Source organism: Elgaria multicarinata, chromosome 19 (genome assembly GCF_023053635.1).
Source record: "Elgaria multicarinata webbii isolate HBS135686 ecotype San Diego chromosome 19, rElgMul1.1.pri, whole genome shotgun sequence".
Taxonomy (NCBI): Eukaryota; Metazoa; Chordata; class Lepidosauria; order Squamata; family Anguidae; genus Elgaria; species Elgaria multicarinata.
The window spans coordinates 1405977-1428930 of NC_086189.1; the positions used below are offsets into that span (position 1 = coordinate 1405977).

Below are 22954 nucleotides of genomic sequence, written 5' to 3' on the forward strand. Positions count from 1 at the left end.
GTGGCAAACCAATCGCTCTTCTTTTGGAGGGGAAGGATCGATGCGAGCGTTACCATATGAAATTTCCTTGGGGTATTTATTTGTTACCCGCCTCTCCCTCCGGATCGAGGCGGGGCACAACATAAATGCAAATGCCATAAAATACATATAATTAAAATATTTAAAACTAATACATTATTAAAAGCAGCACATTGCATCTTAAAATTCAACTGGGTAGGCCTGCCGGAAGAGATCAGTCTTTATAGCTTTCTTAAAACCCGGAAGACTGTTCAGTTGACGAATCTCTCCTGGCAGGTCATTCACGCCCCTGATGTCCAGGATAGGGCGTATACTGCTGTCTCTTTTGAGGACGGTGAAATAGTACGAGTAAAAACCTGTGTGCGCTTCACGTTCTTTCAGTTGTCGGATCGCTCCCTTTGAGATTAGGGACTGGATTTTGTCTGCAAGTACAGGTGACAGGAGTGTCATTCGTATACCCGAGAATGGAGAGATGGGATCGAATTCGATTTTGTAGCCTGATTCTATGATGCGGAGGACCCAGGCATCGGTGGTAATTGCAGCCCAAGCATTGTAAAGGTCGAAGGCGAGATCCAAATAGGGGACACTGAGGAGTTCACAGACGGGGCAGTTGAGAGTCAAAGGCGGGGTTTTTTGTATATTCCGGTCTCCTCCGTGAGGAGGGGAACTTGGAGGTAGCGAAGGGTTGGCGCTTTGCATGCTGAGGTTGTTGCTGCTGCCTGTATTGGCGATCCTGGTGTTCGCGCTGGGGTAGATGGTAGTTTGTTGTCGGTACCATCTTCGCTGTTGTGGAAATTGGGGCTAAGGAAACCCCATTTTCTGCACGGTGGTTCTAGCTTTGCGGACGGAGTCCATTGTCCCATCCGTTTTAGCATGAAAGAGGCCGGCACCGTCAAACAGGAGGTCTTCAATCCATGTACGAGTTTCCTGGGTAAGGCCTGTCGATCTTAACCATGCCTGTCTTCATAGTGCTATGGCACCAACCATGGCTTTAGATCCACAGTCAGTTTGGTGTCTGGCTGTGTGGATTTGTTGTCTGGCCAGTTTAGAGGCTCTGCTTGAAACATGTGTGTGAGTTCTCATTGGTTGTCGGGGAGATAATTGCAGTGAGCCAACTTTCTCCCACAGGAAGAGCTGATAATGAGCTATGGTTGCTTGGTAATTGGCGACTTTAAGGCTCAGAGAGACTGAGGAGTAAATCCGACAACCGAGAAAGTCTAACCATCTGCAGGTGCGGAGTGGGCTCTTTGGGATCTACCCTGTGATCACTCAACTATCACCGAGTTGGGCGGTGGGTGAGTAAAGAGGAACTCAACATCCTTGTTTTGAACTCGGTACATGTTCTCCAGTCTCCTTGACACCAGAGTCATGGAGGAGGGCGTGCGCCATGACTGTTGCGCTGTTTGGAGTAGCATTGGAAGGTATGGAATCGCTATGGATGAAGCTGCTTCGACAAGTACGGTGTTGAAGACAGGGTCTTTGGGTTTCTCGACTTGTTGTTGGGCTTCGAGGCTGAAAGCCTTAGCCATTCTCAGGATTTGTTCGGAAAAAGTACCCAGGTTCTCAGAGGGAGATGATGGGACTTGGGAGGTTACCGCTGCATCTGGAGATATTGTCGAAGGAGCAACAGAAGATAGTGATTCTTTTATGGTTAAATTCACTAAGATGGCACATTGCTTTAACTATTTTAATTGTTTTTACTGCTTTTAAATTATATATTGTTTTAACTTGGTTCATCATTTAATTTGTTTTAGCTGTGTATATTTATTGTTTTATACTGTATGCTTTTATCTGTACTCCACCCTGAGATCTTAATGATATAGGGCTGGATAGAAACGTTTTAAATAAATAAATAAATAAATAAAATAATTGTCTGTATTATAACAGACATGGTTCCTTCGGTCTGAGAGCGAGGCCATGGCGGTGGTTGAAGTGGTGGTGATTGCCAGTTCGAAGGTGGTAGTGTCGAAGCATGGGCCTGAACCAGCGGTGACTGTGGGGGTCGAGATATGATCGATCGCGGTGTGGAAGGTTCACGCTGGCACTCATAATTGGGAGCATGTGACACCTGTTGGGAAGGGTGGAAGACCTCGTACTGTCAAGGGCAGTGGCTTTGCCAATTGTCCCATTCTCTCGGATCACAACAATACGTAGAATAGTCAGAGGCACGATCCCAATCAGAGATCGGAGATCGAGAGCAGTCCCTTCGTAATGTACGTTGAAGGGAGGATCCAGGTAGTGGCCTTGATGTCCGTGTCGGTGGCTGAGTGGTCGTAATCGTGCCCAAACTGCCTGTACATGGCTGGGCTAGCGGGGAGTCAGGGATTTCCCCTTCCAAAATAGATGCCACCGGTACCGGTATCGACATCAGTACCGGGGAAGATACTGCCATCGGGATCGGTGATTCCAGAATTGGTGTTGGTGTTGGGATTTTCCTTGGAGTCAAGTGCGACAGAGGGTGATCCTTATCCTTGTTTCTCCTCTTTTTCTTATGAGGATCTGTCTGTTTAGACTTTTTGGCCCGTTTTCTCGCTGCTGCGGTAGCAGAAGATTTACCCCTTGGGATTTTGATCAGCCCGAGCTTGAGGGTGGTTGAGCAGGGGGGATGGCATCCCTGTCACTGTGCGAGTCCCGCGAGCCACCTTTAGATTAGGAGGCGGACACTGGCATTTTGCATTGGGAAACGGACGTGGTCATTGGGGCTTCCACTGCCTTCAGGGCTTTCTCCCACAGGAGAGACTGCAGTCTGTCTGCCCTGTGTTTGCGGCTTTGTTTAGTAAATGCCATACAATGGTGGCAGGTCTCTACAATAAGGCCCTCCCCGAGTCAGAGTGGCCGTCTGAAGGTGGCAATTTGCTCCCGCAGTGGACGCACTTCCTGAAAGGGGCCTTAATGGCCATATGCCCAGAGGCGTCTTGCGACCGACGATCACAATGAAGAAAAAGGGGAAGAAGGAATCTTTAAAAAAAAAAAAAAAATTAGAGGAAAATCTGGGGGAAAGAGAAGTGTCCAAAAAACAAAAACAAAAACCACCCAAAAGGGAGGTACCACTCAGCAAAAAATACTCTTTCTTTCAAGAGACAGAAGTCCGTCCAATGTTTCCACAATGGTGGTCAACGAAGAACTGAGGGACTGGGCGGGAACCTGCTGGAGCATGCGCAGTGGGACAGTGGGCGCAGTTCCTGCCAAAAACCTCTCAGCTATAGAAGCTTCCAGGATCGAGCTCCGTGCAGGCGCAGAGCCCATATGTGTGATGCACAGAGACCACAAAGAAGAACTGGGGGATGTGAACCTGTGACACCCCTCATGTCCCATTCCCAGTAAAAGCTGCGCCCACTGAACCACACTTCCCTAGACTTCCAAAAGCAAGAAGAAAATGCCCTTACGCATGTACAGAGTGCTGCTCCCTCAACAGGAAGTGACCCTAACTCTTTCCAGGGCCCAAGGCCAGGGACGGGGGGGGGGGGACGCCTGGCACCCAGCCCCAGTTCCCTCTACCCAGCCCACCAACCTCGGCTGCCTTCCGGTGCTCATCATCATTGTCCAGGATCCGGACGTCCACCCCGAGGCAGCGCAGGTACCGGCCCAGGCCTTGCAGCATGTTGTCACAGACCACACGGAAATCCTGAGCTGAGACGGTGTCCAGAGGGCTCACTGCTGCTTCCGGGCTTGGGACGGAGTTCTGCAGAGGAAACCAGATGGAAAGGAGCTCATTTCTTTGGAACTGGGGCGGGCAGCATCAGAAGCTCTGGGGGACAATCTCCTCCCCCCACCTGGGGGGGGGCATAAACACATCCTACTGCCACCACCATTTTGGCAGCAATTTTGTGCCATCAAAAAAACCCATGGGGCGAGGGCAGGGCTTGCTTTCATGCAAAATCACGCTCCCAGAAGGGGAAAACGCCGCTTTTTCCTAGCTGCTGGGATTTGGTGGTGATTTGGAAGCCGTCTTGCTATTTACTGTGTTATCTGTACAGCACCATGTACATTGATGGTGCTATATAAATAAATAATAATAATAATAATAATAATAATAAAAGCAGTGGGAGCCACCCAAAAGTGGGGGGGGACACGTGTGGGCTGCAGCCTGGGTATTCCCCCCACCCCCGCTTTATAGCACTTGCCACAAGGACAGAGGAGGGTTGGAGATGCTGTCGCCACGGCCACACGCAGGAACACTGAAATCTGCCTTCTGCGGAGTCAGCTCCCCCCAACCCCCAGTCCACCTAGCCCAGTATTGCTGACACTGACTGGCAGCAGCAGTAGTGGAGTTTTGCCTGCCCTGCCTGGGGACTGAACCCAGGAGCTTTTGCATTCAAAGCAGGGGCTCTGCTACTCTGGCCTCTATACAAACAGAGCCTCACTTGGGTTTTAGGAGTGACCCTCATTTTGAAAAGGGCCAAAGGGAGGGAACAGGGCCCTTGGGGCTGAGGCCCAGAGCGATGGGCGCCTGCAGAGAGCGATGGGTGCCTGCAGTTTCTATCTTCGCCTCCATGGCAGAGGCGAAGATAGAAACGAGAGCCTTGACTGGCCTACGGCTCAGCTCACACCCTCCTTCCGCACGCCACCTGTCCTTTTCCGTGCAGTTTCTGCAGCAGGCCCGGTTTCGGACATGGCCCCATCCTTACAAACCTCCTTGTGAGGAGAGAGCGCCGTTGGCTGGAGGGGCAGCTTCTTGGCCTTGGCTTCCCCGGCCTTTGCTCTCCTTGGTGGAGCTGCCAGGAGGTCCAAAGTCAGGCTGAGGGCTGCCGGATTCTCCAGCAATTTCGTGTAAACCTCTAACAAGCAGTAAGCGTCAGATGCTGCAGAAATGAGAGGGGGGCAATGTAAGAGCCCTCCGAATGGCGGTGAACAAGCATTGCCTCAAGCGCTTGACAGCATTCAAAGCTATTTACATCCATCCTTTCTGTACATTTACAACGGAACGCACAGACACTTCAAGGGAGGCCCGCATTTTCCCTGTGGGTACTGGGTGGCTGGGTGGGTACGCTGAAAGACAGCGGCTTGCCTAAGGCCCCCTCGTGAAGGCCCCCCAGCCTCTTTGGAGCCATGGGCACATTTGGGAATGTGAGAACCTACTTTGGGCACAACCACAAAACACCTGATCAGTGGATCACTGCTTGGGCACCTACCTGTCGCATCTATGGCTCTGAAGCCACATTTTATTTAGCAAATGTTTTTGTTTCACATCTTTTGGACAACACATTGTCTCTTTAATAAGGGATTGTCTAATTTGGCTAATTGTTGGCAGTGCAAAACAGCTAATGCTTCTTTTAAACCTGTGTTTTGGTCATGTCTGGTAGTTGCTTCTTTTTGCAGGGAGGTTATTACACAGATAATTTTTGTCCTGCAACAGTCTTTAATATTCACTGATGCACACACTCTTTCAGAATATTTACCTGCTTCACAGACATTAACAAATGGTCAGTGTAAATGGATTCTCTGCACTCTTTTTACAGCTAAAAGACTGATATTACACCGCTGGAAGGATAAATGCCTGTCTCCTCTCATGCACTAGATTGAGGACCTCACATTGCCACCTTCAAATGAATCCTTCTTTGGATATTTGGTCTGCTTTTGTTGAAGCTTACGTATTAATTGCTAGAAAGTTGTCTGCATTTCATATGTATTCATTGCTATATATATATAGCAGGTGCCCACGGACGCAACATTGGGGACCCCTGACCTAGCGAGGTCAAGGCAGAGGGGAGATTTGAGTTTCCCCCTCTGTGAAATCTGAAGTGGTACAACCGAGTATGAAGCACAGCATGGACAAATACCTGCCTCCCTCTCTCTTGCCGCTTCCGCTCCCAATAAACAACCCAGGAACACCTCATTTCTGGGTTGTTACTGTGTTGACTGAACCCGGAAGTCTGGGTTGTTTAAGGCTTAAACAACCCACAGTTCATCCAGCCACAAACCATGGGCGTGTTTGAACCTCTAAGCAACCCAGACTTCTGGGTCCGAATGTCATGGATGGGGCGGAGTTCCTGGGTCACTGCTTAGAGAAGACTGAGGGTGGAAGCAGCGACCCAGGCATTGGCCATGCGTGGCTCTCCACTCTCGGCCATTCGCAGCCGCAGCCCTGCCAGCCACACCTGCGTAAAGGACCTGCTCCTCTCGGAGGGGCCGCTTCTCCCAGTTGGACAGCTGCTCCATCTTATCCAGGGGCTTGCCCAGGACGTCCTGCACCAGCAGACTCAGCCCCTTCTCCGGCAGCCGGCTCCCCTGCGCACCGCCCTGCGGCTGTAAAGCATCCACCTGCCGGCATCCGCCCTTCCTGGCCTCGCCGGAGCATTTGGGAAGCTGAGGGAGAGAGCAAGGAGAGCACAGGCGTCAGCCAGAGCCGGTGGGGAGTCTCGCGCTGACATCTCAACCAGAGGGGAACAGAGAGCCAGCTCGCTACACGTCCATCTCCGGCATCCTTCCCAGGCTTTACCGAGGGTCCGAGGGGTTGAAGGGCGGAAAGAGCAGGAGCCCAGGGGCCTCTTGGAAGAGAGGTGTGTGGAGGGCAGCGTGCTTTGGGAGGAGGGGTGTGTGGAGGGCTGCACGCTTTGGGAAGCAAGAAGGAAGGGCCTGCATGTGGCGCTGAACTACAAACTTTACAGAAATAAAAATAAATAAATGCAGGTGGGGGGGACCCACAAAAAGAATAAAACAAAGACCCACACAGGCATGTGCTTGCACGAGGGAGAGGGACAAGGTGCAAGGAAAGACAGTGGGGCCGGGGGCTAGCCAGGCTGTCCACACACAACATGAGCCACATTTAACCGCTGAGGGCAAACAACTGTGCTGCTTCTTGAGGAGGAAGAGGAAGGCAAAGGAGTGATGGGGCAGGAAGAGAAATAGGGACACACCAGAGACACTGCACAAAGTTGCAGGACCCACTTGTGTGTGTGTGTGTGCAAAGCCTGCTTTGGATAATCTCTTCAAGCAAGTACTAGGATCGCAGACAGATGAAGCACACAGCAAGTTAAAGCAGATATAGATTTGCAGAAAACTAACCCTGAGATAAACGGATGGCAGTGTTTGAAACCTCCTTAGCTACTGGCTGCAGGAACTCTGGCTTTAAATAAACCCTCTCTAGACATGGGCTCTGCTACTGGAGTGTAGTGGAATGTTCACGAACATTCAAACTTCTGAGCCATTTACAGCAACATTGAAAGATGTCTAAAGGCAGTGGTTGAGATGCAACCGTGGATGGGATGCAGCATCGAAGGGAGGAGGCAGCACTATCAAAGCATTAGTCAGCTCTTAGTCCGTGCATGCATACGTGCGCATGAGAGAGGGAAAGATGCTGGCAGGCCACGTATTCTAGCAGAGCGACCACAGCTCTCATTCTCTCTCCCTCTCTCTGCTTGAGACCCTGGAGAATGAGAGCTGCTAGACAGTATTGGGGCATTTTTGCTTAAGGCAGCTTACTGGGGCCCTACACAAATGGGTCGCGCAAGTGTCATGAGCGCATGTGCAACACATGTGAACAGCATGAGTGAGAAATCTAAAGAGGTGGCGGAATGGAGACAGAGAGAGTATTGCAGAGATGAATGCCCCCGCGTGCCCCCTTCGCCAACCCAACCACAGATGGCTCCCTCCCCCGCCCCTTCGCAGGAGCCTCCGGGCCCTACAGGAAAGGCCTCCCTCCTCCCTAGTAGGCAAAATAGAGGGCATTGGGACTTCCTCCCACAAACCAGGGAGTTCTTTCCTGGACACCCTCGATTGGGGTGGCGGAGACCCCAACCCCTTTTGGCTTTCTCCGAACCTGTTTATGTACAATCAGAAGGTCCAGGAAGCCACACAGCTGCTTGTCCACATCTCTGAAAGCAGCAGAGGTGACCGCGAGGTTACGGAGGTCCCCTGACATCCCGTAGCCTGGAGAAAAAAAGCCATAAAATTGCCGTTGGAACCAGGCAGGGCTCTGGGCAGACCTCCCCCCAACCTGGACGTGACCTGTGGATGCAGGACTGGAGCCAGAGGGGCGGGGGGCTGGGGCTGGATCTGCCCCATTGAGTTGTCTAGGGAAGGAATACCATGCCAAGCATCACCAATCCTGCAGCTTTGTACCACCTGCCAATCAACAGGGCCGATGGCATTTGTTCGTATAGCGCTATCTGTGTGCCTGGCGCTTTACATGGTACAAGGACAGGTCCCTGCCCCAAGGGGCTTACAAAACTCCAGGATCAGTGGGAGAATGAAGCTGGCATCAACTGAGGAGGAGGAGGAGGAGGAGGGGGGGGAGGAGGAGGAGAAGGGGGGCCCAGCAGGGACTGAGCATCTGGGCTTGCCTATGACGGTGGGGAAGAACGCTTACCGAGCTTAGTGATTGCCGGGTGAGCAAAGAGGGCCAGGAAGAAGCTAGCGAGGGCCGCCTCGTCCTCCGTCCCTCCTGGCTTGAGGAGCTGCAGCATGTCCAGGAGGAACACACGGCCCCAGACAGCCAGCTGGACGACGGAGACGCGAGGCTTCCCCCCCACGGCGCCAAAGGACGGCCGCCACTCCATGTCGATCCCAACCACCTGGCCGGGCTGCAAGAGAAGAAAAGCAGGTGAGTTCCGTGGGGCCCATGGAGAGCCGGCGGGTCAGGAGCCCCACTTACCTATGAAGCTCTCTTGGGGCAGCCACTGTCCCAAAGGCCAGCCCTCCCCAACCGGGTGCCCTCCAGATGTGTTGGACTGCAACTCCCATAATTCCCAGTCAACATTGCTACTGGGAATTATGGGAGTCATAGTCCAGCATTTCAGAAGGGCAAAAGGCAAGCCTCACCGACCTCACAAGGCTGTGAAAGAATGAACACACCGCCCTGACCTCCCTTGCAGGAAAGAGGGGTGATGCCTTAATTAAGCAAGCCCCATCCCTTGTAATCCAAACTATGTGGCTGGGGAGGTAACAAGAGGCTTGCAGCACCGGAAACTGAGCTCCCACCCCCTACCCCTGGAGTAAATCCTCCCTCCTAAACTCCCACTGCACCCGGGAGTTTCCCCCTCTCATAGAATCATAGAATAGAAGACTTGGAAGGGGCCTATAAGGCCATCAAGTCCAACCCCCCGCTCAATGCAGGAATCCACCCTAAAGCATCCCCGACAGATGCTTGTCCAGCTGCCTCTTGAAGGCCTCTAGTGTGGGAGAGCCCACAACCTCCCCAGGTAACTGATTCCATTGTCATGCTGCTCTAACAGTCAGGAAGTTTTTCCTGATGTCCAGCTGGAATCTGGCTTCCTTTAACTTGAGCCCGTTATTCCGTGTCCTGCACTCTGGGAGGATCGAGAAGAGATCCAGGCCCTCCTCTGTGTGACAAGCTTTTAAGTATTTGAAGAGTGCTATCATGTCTCCCCTCAATCTTCTCTTCTCCAGGCTAAACAGGCCCAGTTCTTTCAGTCTCTCTTCATAGGGCTTTGTTTCTAGACCCCTGATCATCCTGGTTGCCCTCCTCTGAACACACTCCAGCTTGTCTGCGTCCTTCTTGAATTGTGGAGCCCAGAACTGGACGCAATACTCTAGATGAGGCCTAACCAGGGCCGAATAGAGAGGAACCAGTACCTCATGCGATTTGGAAGCTATACTTCTATTAATGCAGCCCAAAATAGCATTTGCCTTTCTTGCAGCCGTATCGCACTGTTGGCTCATATTCAGCTTGCAGTCTACAACAATTCCAAGATCCTTCTCGTTTGTAGTATTGCTGAGCCAAGTATCCCCCATCTTGTAACTGTGCATTTGGTTTCTATTTCCTAAATGTAGAACTTGGCATTTATCCCTATTAAATTTCATCCTGTTGTTTTCAGCCCAGCACTCCAGCCTATCAAGATCACTTTAAAGTTTGTTTCTGTCTTCCAGGGTATTAGCTATCCCACCCAATTTTGTGTCATCTGCAAATTTGATCAGCGTTCCCTGCACCTCCTCATCGAAATCATTAATAAAAATGTTGAAGAGCACTGGGCCCAGGACTGAGCCCTGTGGCACCCCACTCGTTGCCTCTCCCCAGTTTGAGAAGGTTCCATTGATAAGTACTCTTTGAGTCCGATTCTGTAGCCAACTGTGGATCCACCTAATAGTTGGATTTCGGTACTTCTGCGCTACTTGTCTGTACTCTTCTGGTTCCTGACTTGGAGCTGAGCACAAGCAGGGAAGAGCAGCTGGCCCAGCTCAAGTAGAAGCTATAAAAGTAAGCCAGTTCCCAGGGAGCGAGCAAACAGGGTGCGAGCTAACAGGAAAAGCAAACAGGAGTTTGACAGGGGGAGTGTAGGGGAAGAGGAGACCAAGGAAAGGGGAAGAAGAGAAGCCTCAAGGAAACCCAGGAGGCTGCCAATTCAAAGAGGCCGTGTGCTTGCCATGTGCTCCTGAGTGCTGAGTGAAGAGGGTCGGTGTGGATAGTTGCTGCAGGAGCTGAAGGGGAAGTGGCCTAATTGCTGATTGTACTTTGTACTCAGCAATCTGTGGCCTGATTGCTGTTGATTGTTGTTGGCCTTTCAGTGACCTCATTCTGGCTCCTGACTTGGAGCTGAGCAGAAACAGGGAAGAGCAGCTGGCCCAGCTCAAGTAGAAGCTATAAAAGTAAGCCAGTTCCCAGAGAGCGAGCGAACAGAGAGTGAACAAACAGGAAGAGCAAACAGGAGTTTGACAGGGGGAGTTCGGCAGGGGAGGTCAAGGGGGAGGCCTCTAAGAAAAAAAAAAGAGAGAGGACAGGACAAAGCAAAGGCAATTCCACTATAATCAAAAAGGAAAAAACCAAAGCAGAAATCGACAATATGGATGGAAAGGAGTCCCTAGAGGTGGTGACCTGCAAAGGGTGTGCAATGTTCATGTTTCTGCCTGAGCTCAACATGGCGTATACCTGCAACAAGTGCAAGCTGGTGGCACTTTTGGAAGAAAAAGTGAGAGGACTTGAGCGGCGAGTGTCCACCCTCCAAGGAATAAGAGAAGTCGAGGAGTTCTTAGACCGAATGGTGGAACTGCAACAGCAACAAGAAGCACATGAGATTGAAGAGCAACAGCCAGCTGAAGCAGAAGTGGAGTATGCTGAGGGGAGGAAAGCCAATGAAGAGGAAACTCCCTGGAAAAGAGTGACAGTTAGGAGCAGAAGAATTAGAAGGCATTCTGCACCGGTGGAACCATTAGAGTTAAGCAACCGCTTTCAGCTTCTGGAGAATGAGACTGAAGGACAGTTTGCAGAGGAAGAAGTACAGGAGACACCGTGCAACAATGACCAAGAGGCAGAAGGTAGGTCAACCAAGAAGAAGAGAAGAGTAGTTGTTGTGGGAGACTCCCTGCTGCGTGGGATTGAAACCCAAGTATGTCGTGAAGACCCATGGACTCGCCAGGTGTGCTGTCTTCCTGGAGCACAGATTAGAGATGTGACTGAAGGGTTACCGAAGCTCATAAAGCCCACGGACACATACCCCTTTCTTCTCATCCATGTGGAAACAAATGATGTCGCCAAGGAGAGCTACGAAGAAATCATTTCAGACTTTGAAGTTCTGGGAAGGAAACTGAAGAACTTTGGGGCCCAGGTAGTTTTCTCATCCATCCTCCCAGTTCTTGGAAGAGGATTAGAAAGGGAAAGAAAAATACTCCGGATGAACGACTGGCTTCGAAGGTGGTGCCGTCGTGAGAGTTTTGGATTCTGGGACCACGGGCTATGCTACTTGGAACATGGACTGCTGGCAAGGGATGGGTTGCACCTCACAAGGGCTGTAAAGAATGAGTTCAGCCACAGCATAAAGAAGTTGATCAGGAGGGCTTTAAACTGAATCTTACGGGGGCGGGAGACGTAAATTTCGGGGCAACAATGGATGAAGGCCAAGGCACCACAGTACAGAGAACAGCTCCAATAGTGTCCCAAAATAGTGTCCGCAACAATGTAGGAATAAAGCCAGACTATAAAACACATAGTCAATGTCTATATACTAATGCCCAGAGCATGGGAAACAAACAGAATGAACTTGAACTCTTAGTACATGAAGGCAAATACGACTTGATAGGTATAACTGAAACTTGGTGGGATGACTCCCATGACTGGAATATAGCAATTGAAGGATATAACTTGTTCAAAAAGAACAGAAGAAATGGAAAGGGAGGTGGAGTTGCACTATATGTTAAAAATACCTATCCCTGCACAGAAATACAGGCGCATCAGACTGGGAGCCCCGTCGAGAGCGTCTGGATTAAAATAAATGGGACAAGGAATAAAAGGAACATGATAATCAGAGTCTACTACCGACCACCCAATCAAGGAGAAGACGAGGACGAAACTTTTGAGAAACAAATTGCCAGTGTTTCAAGGAAGTGTGATGTAGTAGTGATGGGGGACTTCAATTACCCTGATATCTGTTGGGAGACCATTACTGCCAAAAGCGGCCCTTCCAAGAAATTCCTGACATGTGTGGGTGAAAACTTTCTCCTACAGAAAGTGGAGGAAGGAACTAGAGGATCGGCAATCCTTGACTTGTTATTGACCAATAGGGATGACTTAGTGGATAAAGTGGCACTTACGGGAACTCTGGGGGAAAGTGACCATGTCATACTTGAATTCTTGATTATGAAGGAGACAAAAGTCGAGCGTAGCCATACACGTACTCTGGATTTTAGGAATTTAGGAAAGCTGATTTTAATAAACTCAGAACTAATATAAGTAAGGTCCTGTGGCAGGTGGGAGTATTTAAAAAAGGAAATTTTAAAGGCACAATTACAAACAATTCCAACAGAGGAAACCAATGTGGCTCCACAAAAAGCTTAGAGATGACCTGAAAACAAAAAAGGATACATATAGGAAGTGGAAGGAAGGCCAGGCTACAAAAGAAGAGTACAGACATGTGGCTCAGAAGTGCTGAAATGGCATCAGGAAGGCTAAAGCTGTGAATGAGCTGAGATTAGAGAGGGATGCTAAAAGCAATAAAAAGGCTTTCTTCAGATATGTGAGTAGTAAAAGACAGAGGAAAGAAATGGTGGTTCAACTGCTTAATGAGGATGGCAAATTGATAACAGACCACAAAGAAAAGGCTGAAGTGCTCAATTCCTACTTTGCCTCAGTCTTCTCCCAAAAGCGGGTCTATGACCCCCCTGGAAAAAGTGAAGCAGAACTTGAGGGGGCAGGATTGCAATTTGAGATTGATAAACAAATGGTCAAAGAACACCTAATTTCCTTGAATGAGTTTAAATCTCCAGGTCCCGATGAACTGCATCCGAGAGTAATGAAGAAGCTAGCAGAAGAACTCTCAGAACCTTTGTCTATTATCTTTGCAAAATCATGGAAGACGGGTGAGGTGCCGGACGATTGGAGGAGGGCTAACGTTGTCCCTATCTTCAAAAAGGGCAAAAAGGAGGAACCTGGGAACTACAGACCAGTCAGTCTGACATCCATCCCTGGGAAAATTCTGGAGCAGATTATAAAGAAGTCAATCTGTAAACACCTTGAAATCAATGCAGTGATTACTAGAAGCCAACATGGATTTGTCAGGAACAAATCCTGTCAGACAAATTTGATCTCATTTTGAGAATCGGACTCAAAGAGTACTTTTCAATGGAACCTTCTCAAACTGGGCAGAGGCAGCGAATGGGGTACCACAGGGCTCAGTCCTGGGCCCAGTGCTCTTCAATATTTTTATTAATGATTTGGACAAGGAGGTGCAGGGAACGCTGATCAAATTTGCAGATGACACAAAATTGGGTGGGATAGCTAATACCCTGGAAGACAGAAACAAACTTCAAAGTGATCTTGATAGGCTGGAGTGCTGGGCTGAAAACAACAGAATGAAATTTAATAGGGATAAATGCCAAGTTCTACATTTAGGGAATAGAAACCAAAGGCACAGTTACAAGATGGGGGACACTTGGCTCAGCAATACTACAAACGAGAAAGATCTTGGAATTGTTGTAGATCACAAGCTGAATATGAGCCAACAGTGCGATATGGCTGCAAGAAAGGCAAATGCTATTTTGGGCTGCATTAATAGAAGTATAGCTTCCAAATCACGTGAGGTACTGGTTCCTTTCTATTCAGCCCTGGTTAGGCCTCATCTAGAGTATTGTGTACAGTTCTGGGCTCCACAATTCAAGAACGATGCAGACAAACTGGAGCGTGTTCAGAGGACGGCAACCAGGATGATCAGGGGTCTGGAAACAAAGCCCTATGAAGAGAGACTGAAAGAACTGGGCATGTTTAGCCTGGAGAAGAGAAGATTGAGAGGAGACATGATAGCACTCTTCAAATACTTAAAAGCTTGTCACACAGAGGAGGGCCAGGATCTCTTCTCGATCCTCCCAGAGTGCAGGACACGGAATAACGGGCTCAAGTTAAAGGAAGCCAGATTCCGGCTAGACATCAGGAAAAACTTCCTGACTGTTAGAGCAGTGCGACCGTGGAATCAGTTACCTAGGGAGGTGGTGGGCTCTCCCACACTAGAGGCATTCAAGAGGCAGCTGGACAACCATCTGTCAGGGATGCTTTAGGGTGGATTCCTGCATTGAGCAGGGGGTTGGACTAGATGGCCTTGTAGGCCCCTTCCAACTCTGCTATTCTATGATTCTATGATCCTTTTGTAGCCTGGCCTTCCTTCCACTTCATATATGTATCCCTTTTTGTTTTCAGGTCATCTCTAAGCTTTTTGTGGAGCCACATTGGTTATTCCTTCTCGCAGGAGAAAAAGCAGGAGCAGGCCGGGGCCTCGGCTTTGCCCAAGACTGGAGCTTTAATCCATCACCAGCCAACCCAAAACCTTCAGGCCAAGACAGGCAACAGGTTTTACGTCTATCTGCTTAAACTATTTATCCCTGATATCCCACTTCTTTTCAAAGCGTTCAGGGTGGCTTACGCCCAGCATGTCCACTGGCGTTTGCGCTTCTGAGTTTCTTCCTAAACAATAAATACAAAACAAACCTCTAATTTCAAAGAACAGAAAGCCCTGAAGGACCTGGGAGGGCAAAACCATTTTCACTTAGCACCCCGAAGCCCAACCAAGCCCATCAGAGCCGATGTGGAGTGGAGGTGAGTGCTGGACTCAGCCTGGGGAGACGCAGGTTCAGATTCTGACTCAGCCCCCAGGTTCCTGGGGTGATGTGGTCCAGTCCAGCTCTCTCAGCCTGACCTACCTCGGAGGGGGCTGGGGGGATCAAACTGGGGCATGTAGGGGCAGGGAGCCACAGATGCCACACTGTGCCCCTAGGAGGCATCATTGGGGGTAAACAAAAACAAAGCAAAAAGAGTGAGAGTCAACACTAAGCAGGCATTTCTAGACAGGGGGGCACCACCACTGAGAAGGCCCTTCCTTGTCATAACTCGCCTAACCTCTGAAGATGGGGAGACCTCAAGAAGAGCCCCCAAAGGAGATCTTCTGGAAGCGGTCTCCTACGACAGAACTACACACATGACCAACAGAGCTGGGAAAGGCTGAGCCACACCCACCTGTAGCAAGTGCTCCTGGCATTTCTGTACCTCCTTCCATGTCGATAAGAAAAGGATGGCATCCCTGGGGATGGGGAGCTGGTAATACGACTCCTTCCTGTCCTTACTGTCACACGCGGTCAGGTCTGGAGCACCTTCCCTACTTGGAGAAAGCAGGGCTTGCTTTAGGAAAACAGGAGGATGCCCCAGGGCCCTGGACATGGACACATACACACACGGTAACTGTGTGGTGCTTTTTGTCTGCCCTAACTCCGGGGCCGAGGTTTTGTGACATAACACAGAATTAATCTCTCTGTGAAACTCACTTATCTTTTCTTTTGTAAAAATCAAGTTTCCATTTCTCATGGCTGCCTGCAAGGAAGTGCTTGAAAGCGCATGAGCAACACTTGCTGAAAGCTCAGAGGTGGATGAATCAGATCTCCAGCAGCTGGGGGTGGAAATGCAAGTTGCTTACCTGTAACTGTGGTTCTTCGAGTGGTCATCTGTGTAGTCACACATATGGGCTCTGCGCCTGCGCGGAGCTACTGTCGGGAAGCTTCTAAAGCTGAGCTTTTGGCGGGAACCCTCCCCCACTCCCTAGTGCGCATGTCTAGGAGGGTTCCCGCCCCGCTCCTCAGTTCTCCTGAGACCTTAGCCTCGGTACCGAAGAGGAATTGTTTTATGTATTGTAGCACCACACCGAAGCGGGGACGGCGGGTGGGTTGTGCGACTGCACAGATCACCACTCGAAGAACTACAGTTACAGGTAAGCAACTTGCATTTCTTCTTCATGGTCTCTGTGCATCACACATATGGGCGATTAGCAAGCTCACTTACCGGAGGTGGGTAGGTGTCAGTGCAGGATTGATGACAGGACCGCTCTTCCAAATGTACAGTCGGCTCTAGCTCTCGTATCGAGTCTGTAATGCCGAATAAAGGTTGTAGCCTTTGACCATGTTGCAGCTCTGCATAGTTCTGTGACAGAGACGCCTCTATTGAATGCAGTAGACATTGCGACTGCTCTGGTGGAATGGGCTTTGACACACGTTGGGGGTGTCATGCCTGCTAGTTCATAAGCCAGAGATATGGTCTGAACTATCCACGATGATATTCTCTGTTTTGATGCAGGCACACCTCTCCGAGGCCCACTATGGCAGATGAAGAGTCGCTGTGATTTACAGATGGTGTCTGTGCGAGACTTGTAAAATGCCAGCGCTCGTCTAACATCAAGCATGTGAAGCGATCTTTCAATGTCTGATGTAGGAGCTGGAAAGAAAGCTGGAAGAATGATGTCCTGGTTTACATGAAATGATGGTACGACCTTTGGGAGGAATTGACTATCTGGACACAGCACGACCTTATCTCGATGGAATGTTAGGTACGGTTCGTCAATTCTGAGTGCTGCCAATTCACCTACTCTTCTAGCAGTGGTGATTGCGATGAGGAAGACAAGTTTGAGTGTTAGCAACCTCAAATCAACTGTTGCCAACGGCTCAAACGGTTTGGTTAACAGAGCATGGAGTACAACGGATAGACTCCATGAAGGAACAGGGGATTTAACAGGAGGATGTAAGTTATGAAGGCCCCTTAAAAACGTTTGGACCACTGGATGTACAAATCCATTCAACTTATTATGGTATGCAGTAATTGCAGCCAGGTAAATTCTTATTGATGAATATTTTAGGTTTCTTTGAACTAATTGTAATAGAAACAATAAAACTATATTTATACTGCGTTTTCGTGGGTCAGAGTCTTTCGTTATGGCAAACCTTGAAAAGCCTTCCCATTTCCTCTTGTAAGAAAGTCTAGTTGACGGTTTTAGGGCCGCGTCCAGGATGGCCTGTAGTTCAGGTGTGTAAGAATCCTGGTTCATATTGGCATTAGTCTCCAGGCTGTCAGATGCAGAGAGTCCAGGTCTGGGTGGTGGACTCGACCTTGGCTCTGGTAAAGCAGATCTATTCTTGTTGGTAATCGGAAGAATCTCCCCTGAGATCTGTCTAGGAGAGGGGCAAACCATGGTTGCCTGGGCCACCATGGGGCTAATACGATGCAATTGGTGTTGTCTGTTATTATCTTCGCCAGTATCCTTGTTAGCAGAGGAATTGGTGGGTACAGGTAAAAGAAGTCTGTGCTCCATTTGCGGAGGAAAGTGTCTCCCATCGATTGGTGTCCTATTCCTGCTTTGGTGCAGAATAGGTTGCAGACGCTGTTGCCGGTTGTGGCAAAAAGGTCGATGGATGGGGTGCCCCATCTGTCAAATACGTTCTGAATGACGTCTGGGTGAATTTGCCATTCGTGTGCAGATGTCATGGTTCTGCTGAGTTGGTCTGCAAGTTGGTTGTGCTCTCCTGCAATGTGAATTGCGGTAATGGTGATGTGACGAGTATTGCACCATTCTAATATTTGGATGGTGAGCAGAACTAGTGGTCTTGATCTGGTTCCACCTTGCTTGTTCAAGTGAAGAACTACGGTTGTATTGTCTGATGTTACTTGAATATGTTGGTGGTAGAGTTGTGTTTGGAACGCCTTCAGTGCTTTTTGAACTGCAAGTAGTTCTAGCATATTGATGTGTCTGCGTTTGTCCTTGCCAGTCCAGCATCCTTGTACTGTGAGGTTCTTGCAGTGAGCTCCCCATCCCACCGTTGAGGCATCGGTTGTTATGACGCCCAAAGGTTCTGAAGGGTGGAAAGGGACTCCTGTTAATAGATTGCGGCGTGACACCCACCATAGTAGCGACCTTGCCACTTCTGGTGGTACGTGAAGTGTGATTTGCCTTGCGTTTTGCTTTGGATTGAATACTCTTGTGAACCAGAGTTGTATTCTTTGCATTTTCAGACGTGCAAGTCTTATCACCATAGTGGTGGATGCCATCAATCCTAACATTCTTTGGATGGTGATGGCCCTTTGTTTGCTTCGTCCTCTTATTGTCCTTGCTAGGTTGATGATGGTTATTGCCCTGTCTAAGGGAAGGAATGCTCTGCATAGGTCTGCATTGAGGATTGCTCCTATGAATTTTATGGATCTTGTTGGGGTTATGCAAGACTTTTCTTTGTTTATGTAAAGGCCTAAATCTTGAAGTAAGAGTTGTATGGTGTTTAGGTTGTGAACTAACGACTGGCGGGATTGTGCAACTATCAGCCAGTCGTCTATGTAAGGGTAGACTTGGATTATTTTCTGTCGTAGGTAAGCACATACTACAGCCATGCATTTTGTGAACACGCGTGGTGCTGTGGACAGGCCAAATAGTAGCACTGTGAATTGGAATGCTTGTTGTTCTATGAGGAATCTTAAGTATTGTTGACTTTGGGCATGTATGTCGATATGAAAGTATGCATCTTTCAGGTCTATTGATGCAAACCAGGCGTGTTTTGAAAGCAGTGGTAGTATATTGGCTAGGGAGACCATCCGGAACTTTTTTGGGGTTATGTAAGTGTTTAAGTCTCTTAAATCTAAAATAGGATGTAGGCCGCCATCCTTTTTTGGTACGGTGAAATAGTGGGAGTAAAATCCCTGATGTATTTGGTATTTTGGTATTTTGATGATGGCTCCCTTTGCTAAGAGGGATAGAACCTCTTGCTTTAGTGGTGTTGAGGGGGTTGTACCGCGAAGGATGCCAGATGGTGGTAGTGTGTCGAATTCTATTCGATATCCCTGTGCAATTATGGAAAGGACCCATCTGTCTGATGTGATGTGTGTCCATGTTGAGAGGAATTTAGATAGGTGTTGGCCGAATGGGGTGATTTGTTTGGTGGTTTTGACTGTCCAGTCAAAGCTGCTGTTTGTTATTGAAGTCAGTTTTACATCTCTGAAACCGATTTCGTGAAGAGGGAAATTGGCCCCTATATGGTTTCTGTTGTTGTATTTGTTGTTGTTGGAAGCGTCCTTGTTGGAACCTGGAGAGGTCATTTTGGTATCTTTGGTATTGAGCTTATGGCTGTCTATACCAACGTCTTTGTTTGAACTGTTGAGTAGGAAAAGTTAGTCCCATTTTTCTAGCCGTTGTCCTGGCCTTCTGTACCGAGTCCATGGACTCATCGGTCTTGGAATTAAATAATCCCTCCCCATCGAATGGGAGGTCTTCGATGCGGGTTTTTGCTTCTTGTGATAATGCAGTCAATCTGAGCCATGCATGGCGATGGAGTGCGACGGCACCAACCATTACCTTTGAGCCACAATCAGTCTGATGCTTTGAGGTGTTAATTTGCTGTTTAGCAAGACTTATTGCCTCATCTGTAAAGACCCGGGCAAGTTCTCTCTGATCGTCACTTAAGTTGTTGCAAAGTGAGGCAATCTTATCAAGTAAGAAAACTTGATATCTCGCCATGGTGGCTTGATAGTTTGATACCTTTAAGCTCAGTGAGGCTGATGAATAGAATCATAGAATCATAGAATAGCAGAGTTGGAAGGGGCCTACAAGGCCATCGAGTCCAACCCCCTGCTCAATGCAGGAATCCACCCTAAAGCATCCCTGACAGATGGTTGTCTAGCTGCCTCTTGAATGCCTCTAGTGTGGGAGAGCCCACAACCTCCCTAGGTAGCTGATTCCACCGTCGCACTGCTCTAACAGTCAGGAAGTTTTTCCTGATGTCCAGCTGAAATCTGGCTTCCTTTAACTTGAGCCCGTTATTCCGTGTCCTGCACTCTGGGAGGATTGAGAAGAGATCCTGGCCCTCCTCTGTGTGACAACCTTTTAAGTATTTGAAGAGTGCTATCATGTCTCCCCTCCATCTTCTCTTCTCCAGGCTAAACATGCCCAGTTCTTTCAGTCTCTCTTCATAGGGCTTTGTTTCTAGACCCCTGATCATCCTGGTTGCCCTCTTCTGAACACGCTCCAGCTTGTCTGCGTCCTTCTTGAATTGTGGAGCCCAGAACAGGACGCAATACTCTAGATGAGGCCTAACCAGGGCCGAATAGAGAGGAACCAGTACCTCACGTGATTTGGAAGCTATACTTCTATTAATGCAGCCCAAAATAGCATTGGCCTTTCTTGCAGCCATATCGCACTGTTGGCTCATGTTCAGCTTGTGATCTACAACAATTCCAAGATCTTTCTCGTTTGTAGTATTGCTGAGCCAAGTGTCCCCCATCTTGTAACTGTGCATTTGGTTTCTATTTCCTAAATGTAGAACTTGGCATTTATCCCTATTAAATTTCATTCTGTTGTTTTCAGCCCAGCACTCCAGCCTATCAAGATCACTTTGAAGTTTGTTTCTGTCTTCCAGGGTATTAGCTATCCCACCCAATTTTGTGTCATCTGCAAATTTGATCAGCGTTCCCTGCACCTCCTCGTCCAAATCATTAATAAAAATGTTGAAGAGCACTGGGCCCAGGACTGAATAGAACCTCCTTCCCATGAGGTCTAATCGTCTGCCTTCTTTATCCACTGGTGCTGAGTGGATACGTTGAGAGCGCCCTTGTGCTGACTCAACAATAATCGAGTTTGGTTGCGGGTGACAAAAAAGGAATTCCGCATCTTTCTCTAGAACTTTATACATATTTTCCAACTTCTTTGATGCGGGAGGCATCGATGCAGGTTGTTTCCAAGATAGTTGGATTGTCTGTAAAAGTGTCGGTGCAAAAGGAATGACTATTGGTAAAGCCAATTCTGTATTTATGACATCAAATATTGGGTCATCTAATGCTTGTAACGGTTGTGATGTCTGTAGGCCCAGGGATTGTGCCATGCGTTGGATCTGGTCTGAGAAATGGGCGAGATCTTCGGATGGTGAAAGTGGCTCGTGCGGTGCTACTATTCCATCTAGAGAAGCGGTAGAAGGCGCAATAGAGGAATAAGAGGCTGAATCGGATTGGTAATCAGCCGCTAGCGAGCGCGGAGAAGCTACTTGTAATGCAAGGTGCTGCTCATCGTTTTGCTCTTGTTCCCCTTCCCGTGATGCTGATATAGCAGGAAGATCGTGTGCATATTGAATTGATTCAATATCGTGTCTCGGTGCCAAGTACGGTACCGATGTAGGTTGTTGTGAGTGTGCGAAGGTTTGTTCTCGTGGTCTCCGTGGAGAAGAGGTATATTGGTAATAATTGTCGTGGTGTCGATGTCGATGGGGTTCCTCATAGTAGTGGGATGAGATGTCGGAGCGTCTGTCCCTATCCGAGAAGGGGGAACGTGATCGATATTGATCTCTTGGTATTGTAGAGCGGATGGACTCTGGGGATTCCCGTCGGTGGTATTGTTGAGAGCGCCCTTGTCTTTCCTGTGGCAGTCTCAGTATAGGAGCTGCATGAGGGCTAAGTTGCATGGGGACTTGTCTCTGAGGTGAGTCCCTTATTTCACCCTCCGAAATGGAGACGGATGGTACAGCATCATTCCTAGGTGTCAGAGGCGAGGGTGCATTGTCTACTCTCGATGTCGATGGAGGGGATATGTTGCCTGTCCTTGATGTTGATGGGGATTGCATGGTCTGAATCCTCGATGTCGACGGAGATTGTGCAGTACGGGTCCTCGATGTCGATGGGCGAGGCACGGTAGATACTCTCGGTGCCGAGGGAGAATGTCTTACATCTGCTCTCGCTGTCGAGGGGCGGGGTGCAATTGGTATTCTCGATACCAATGGAGAGCGTCTTCTCGCTGAGATGCAATGTCTGCCCTCGATGTCGAGGGGGAATGTGGAATGTCGGCCCTCGATGTCGAGGAAGTTAAGGTGGTCGGTATCGATCGACCCTCCTGTTGGGTTGATTGCCGGTGCTGGCTTGTCTTCTTTTTCTTTTTCTTTTGAGCATCTGGGGCCTTTGCTGCCCTTGCTCCTTTCACTAGCTTTTTTGCTATTAATTTGGTCGTTGCTCTCCCAGGCGTGGGAGGCGCCTCTCTTGCCGCCGATAAGGAGAGCGGCGGGGTATGAGGCCTGGCCAACGGAGCGTTTGTTTGCTCCCTGTTGGGCGTCATCGCTGCCATAGTAGGTTTTTGGTTCTGGACAGCCTGCAGAGCTTTTGTCCACAATTCTGCCTTAAGGCGGTCGGCTCTGGGGGGCGGAGCCGGACGTCATGACGGGTAAGGTCTCTTCTTGAGAGCTCCCGAAGGGGGGGATCTGAAAAGCTAATTATCTCATCTAAAAAGGCATGGGTCGTTAATGAAAGTGAAGGAGGATGATTATGATTGTTAAGAGAGGGTGAAAATCCTGTTTTTTTGGAAGCAGACTCAGAATAAGGAGGAGAAAAACAGCCCGTTCTCTGGCTGCAAGCAGACGGAAGGAGGGGGGAGCAGAAAGCGAAACTAACTTTGGAATGTTAGAGCTCTCCTGTCTCCTAGTCTGATAAAGTGATGATTTATATACTCCTAATCTGAGAGAAAGGTTTAATTGGTAGTAAATTCACCCCTCTAAAAAAGCATCGAAGAATAAAGTGTTTATCTGTGTAAGAAGAGAGAGACGCGGTGGATTGTAATCGGGACAGTGATTGAGAGTTAAAAATAGATCCATGCCGTATATCAGAAAAAAAGGGGAAAAAAACCCGGGGAAGGCTACCTGGCAAAGAATTCATCCTTCTAACCATAATTTGGCCCGTCTTGAGAAAGTGTCTGTAGAAAAAGACTTACAAAGCTCTGGAAGTGAT

At 48.9% G+C, this 22954-nt stretch overlaps 1 protein-coding gene across 1 annotated transcript in view; it reads right to left on the reverse strand.

Moving 5' to 3' along the window:
- The window catches only part of EXD3 (exonuclease 3'-5' domain containing 3), a 168187-nt gene that overhangs the window by 85430 nt on the left and 59803 nt on the right, over positions 1 to 22954 (reverse strand). The window contains exons 13-18 of the mRNA XM_063144822.1: positions 15410 to 15548; positions 8327 to 8540; positions 7778 to 7887; positions 6117 to 6324; positions 4651 to 4820; positions 3530 to 3700 (exon numbers count right to left, since the gene is read on the reverse strand). Coding sequence (XP_063000892.1) covers positions 3530 to 3700; positions 4651 to 4820; positions 6117 to 6324; positions 7778 to 7887; positions 8327 to 8540; positions 15410 to 15548 — 1012 coding nt within the window. The remainder of the gene's footprint in view (positions 1 to 3529; positions 3701 to 4650; positions 4821 to 6116; positions 6325 to 7777; positions 7888 to 8326; positions 8541 to 15409; positions 15549 to 22954) is intronic.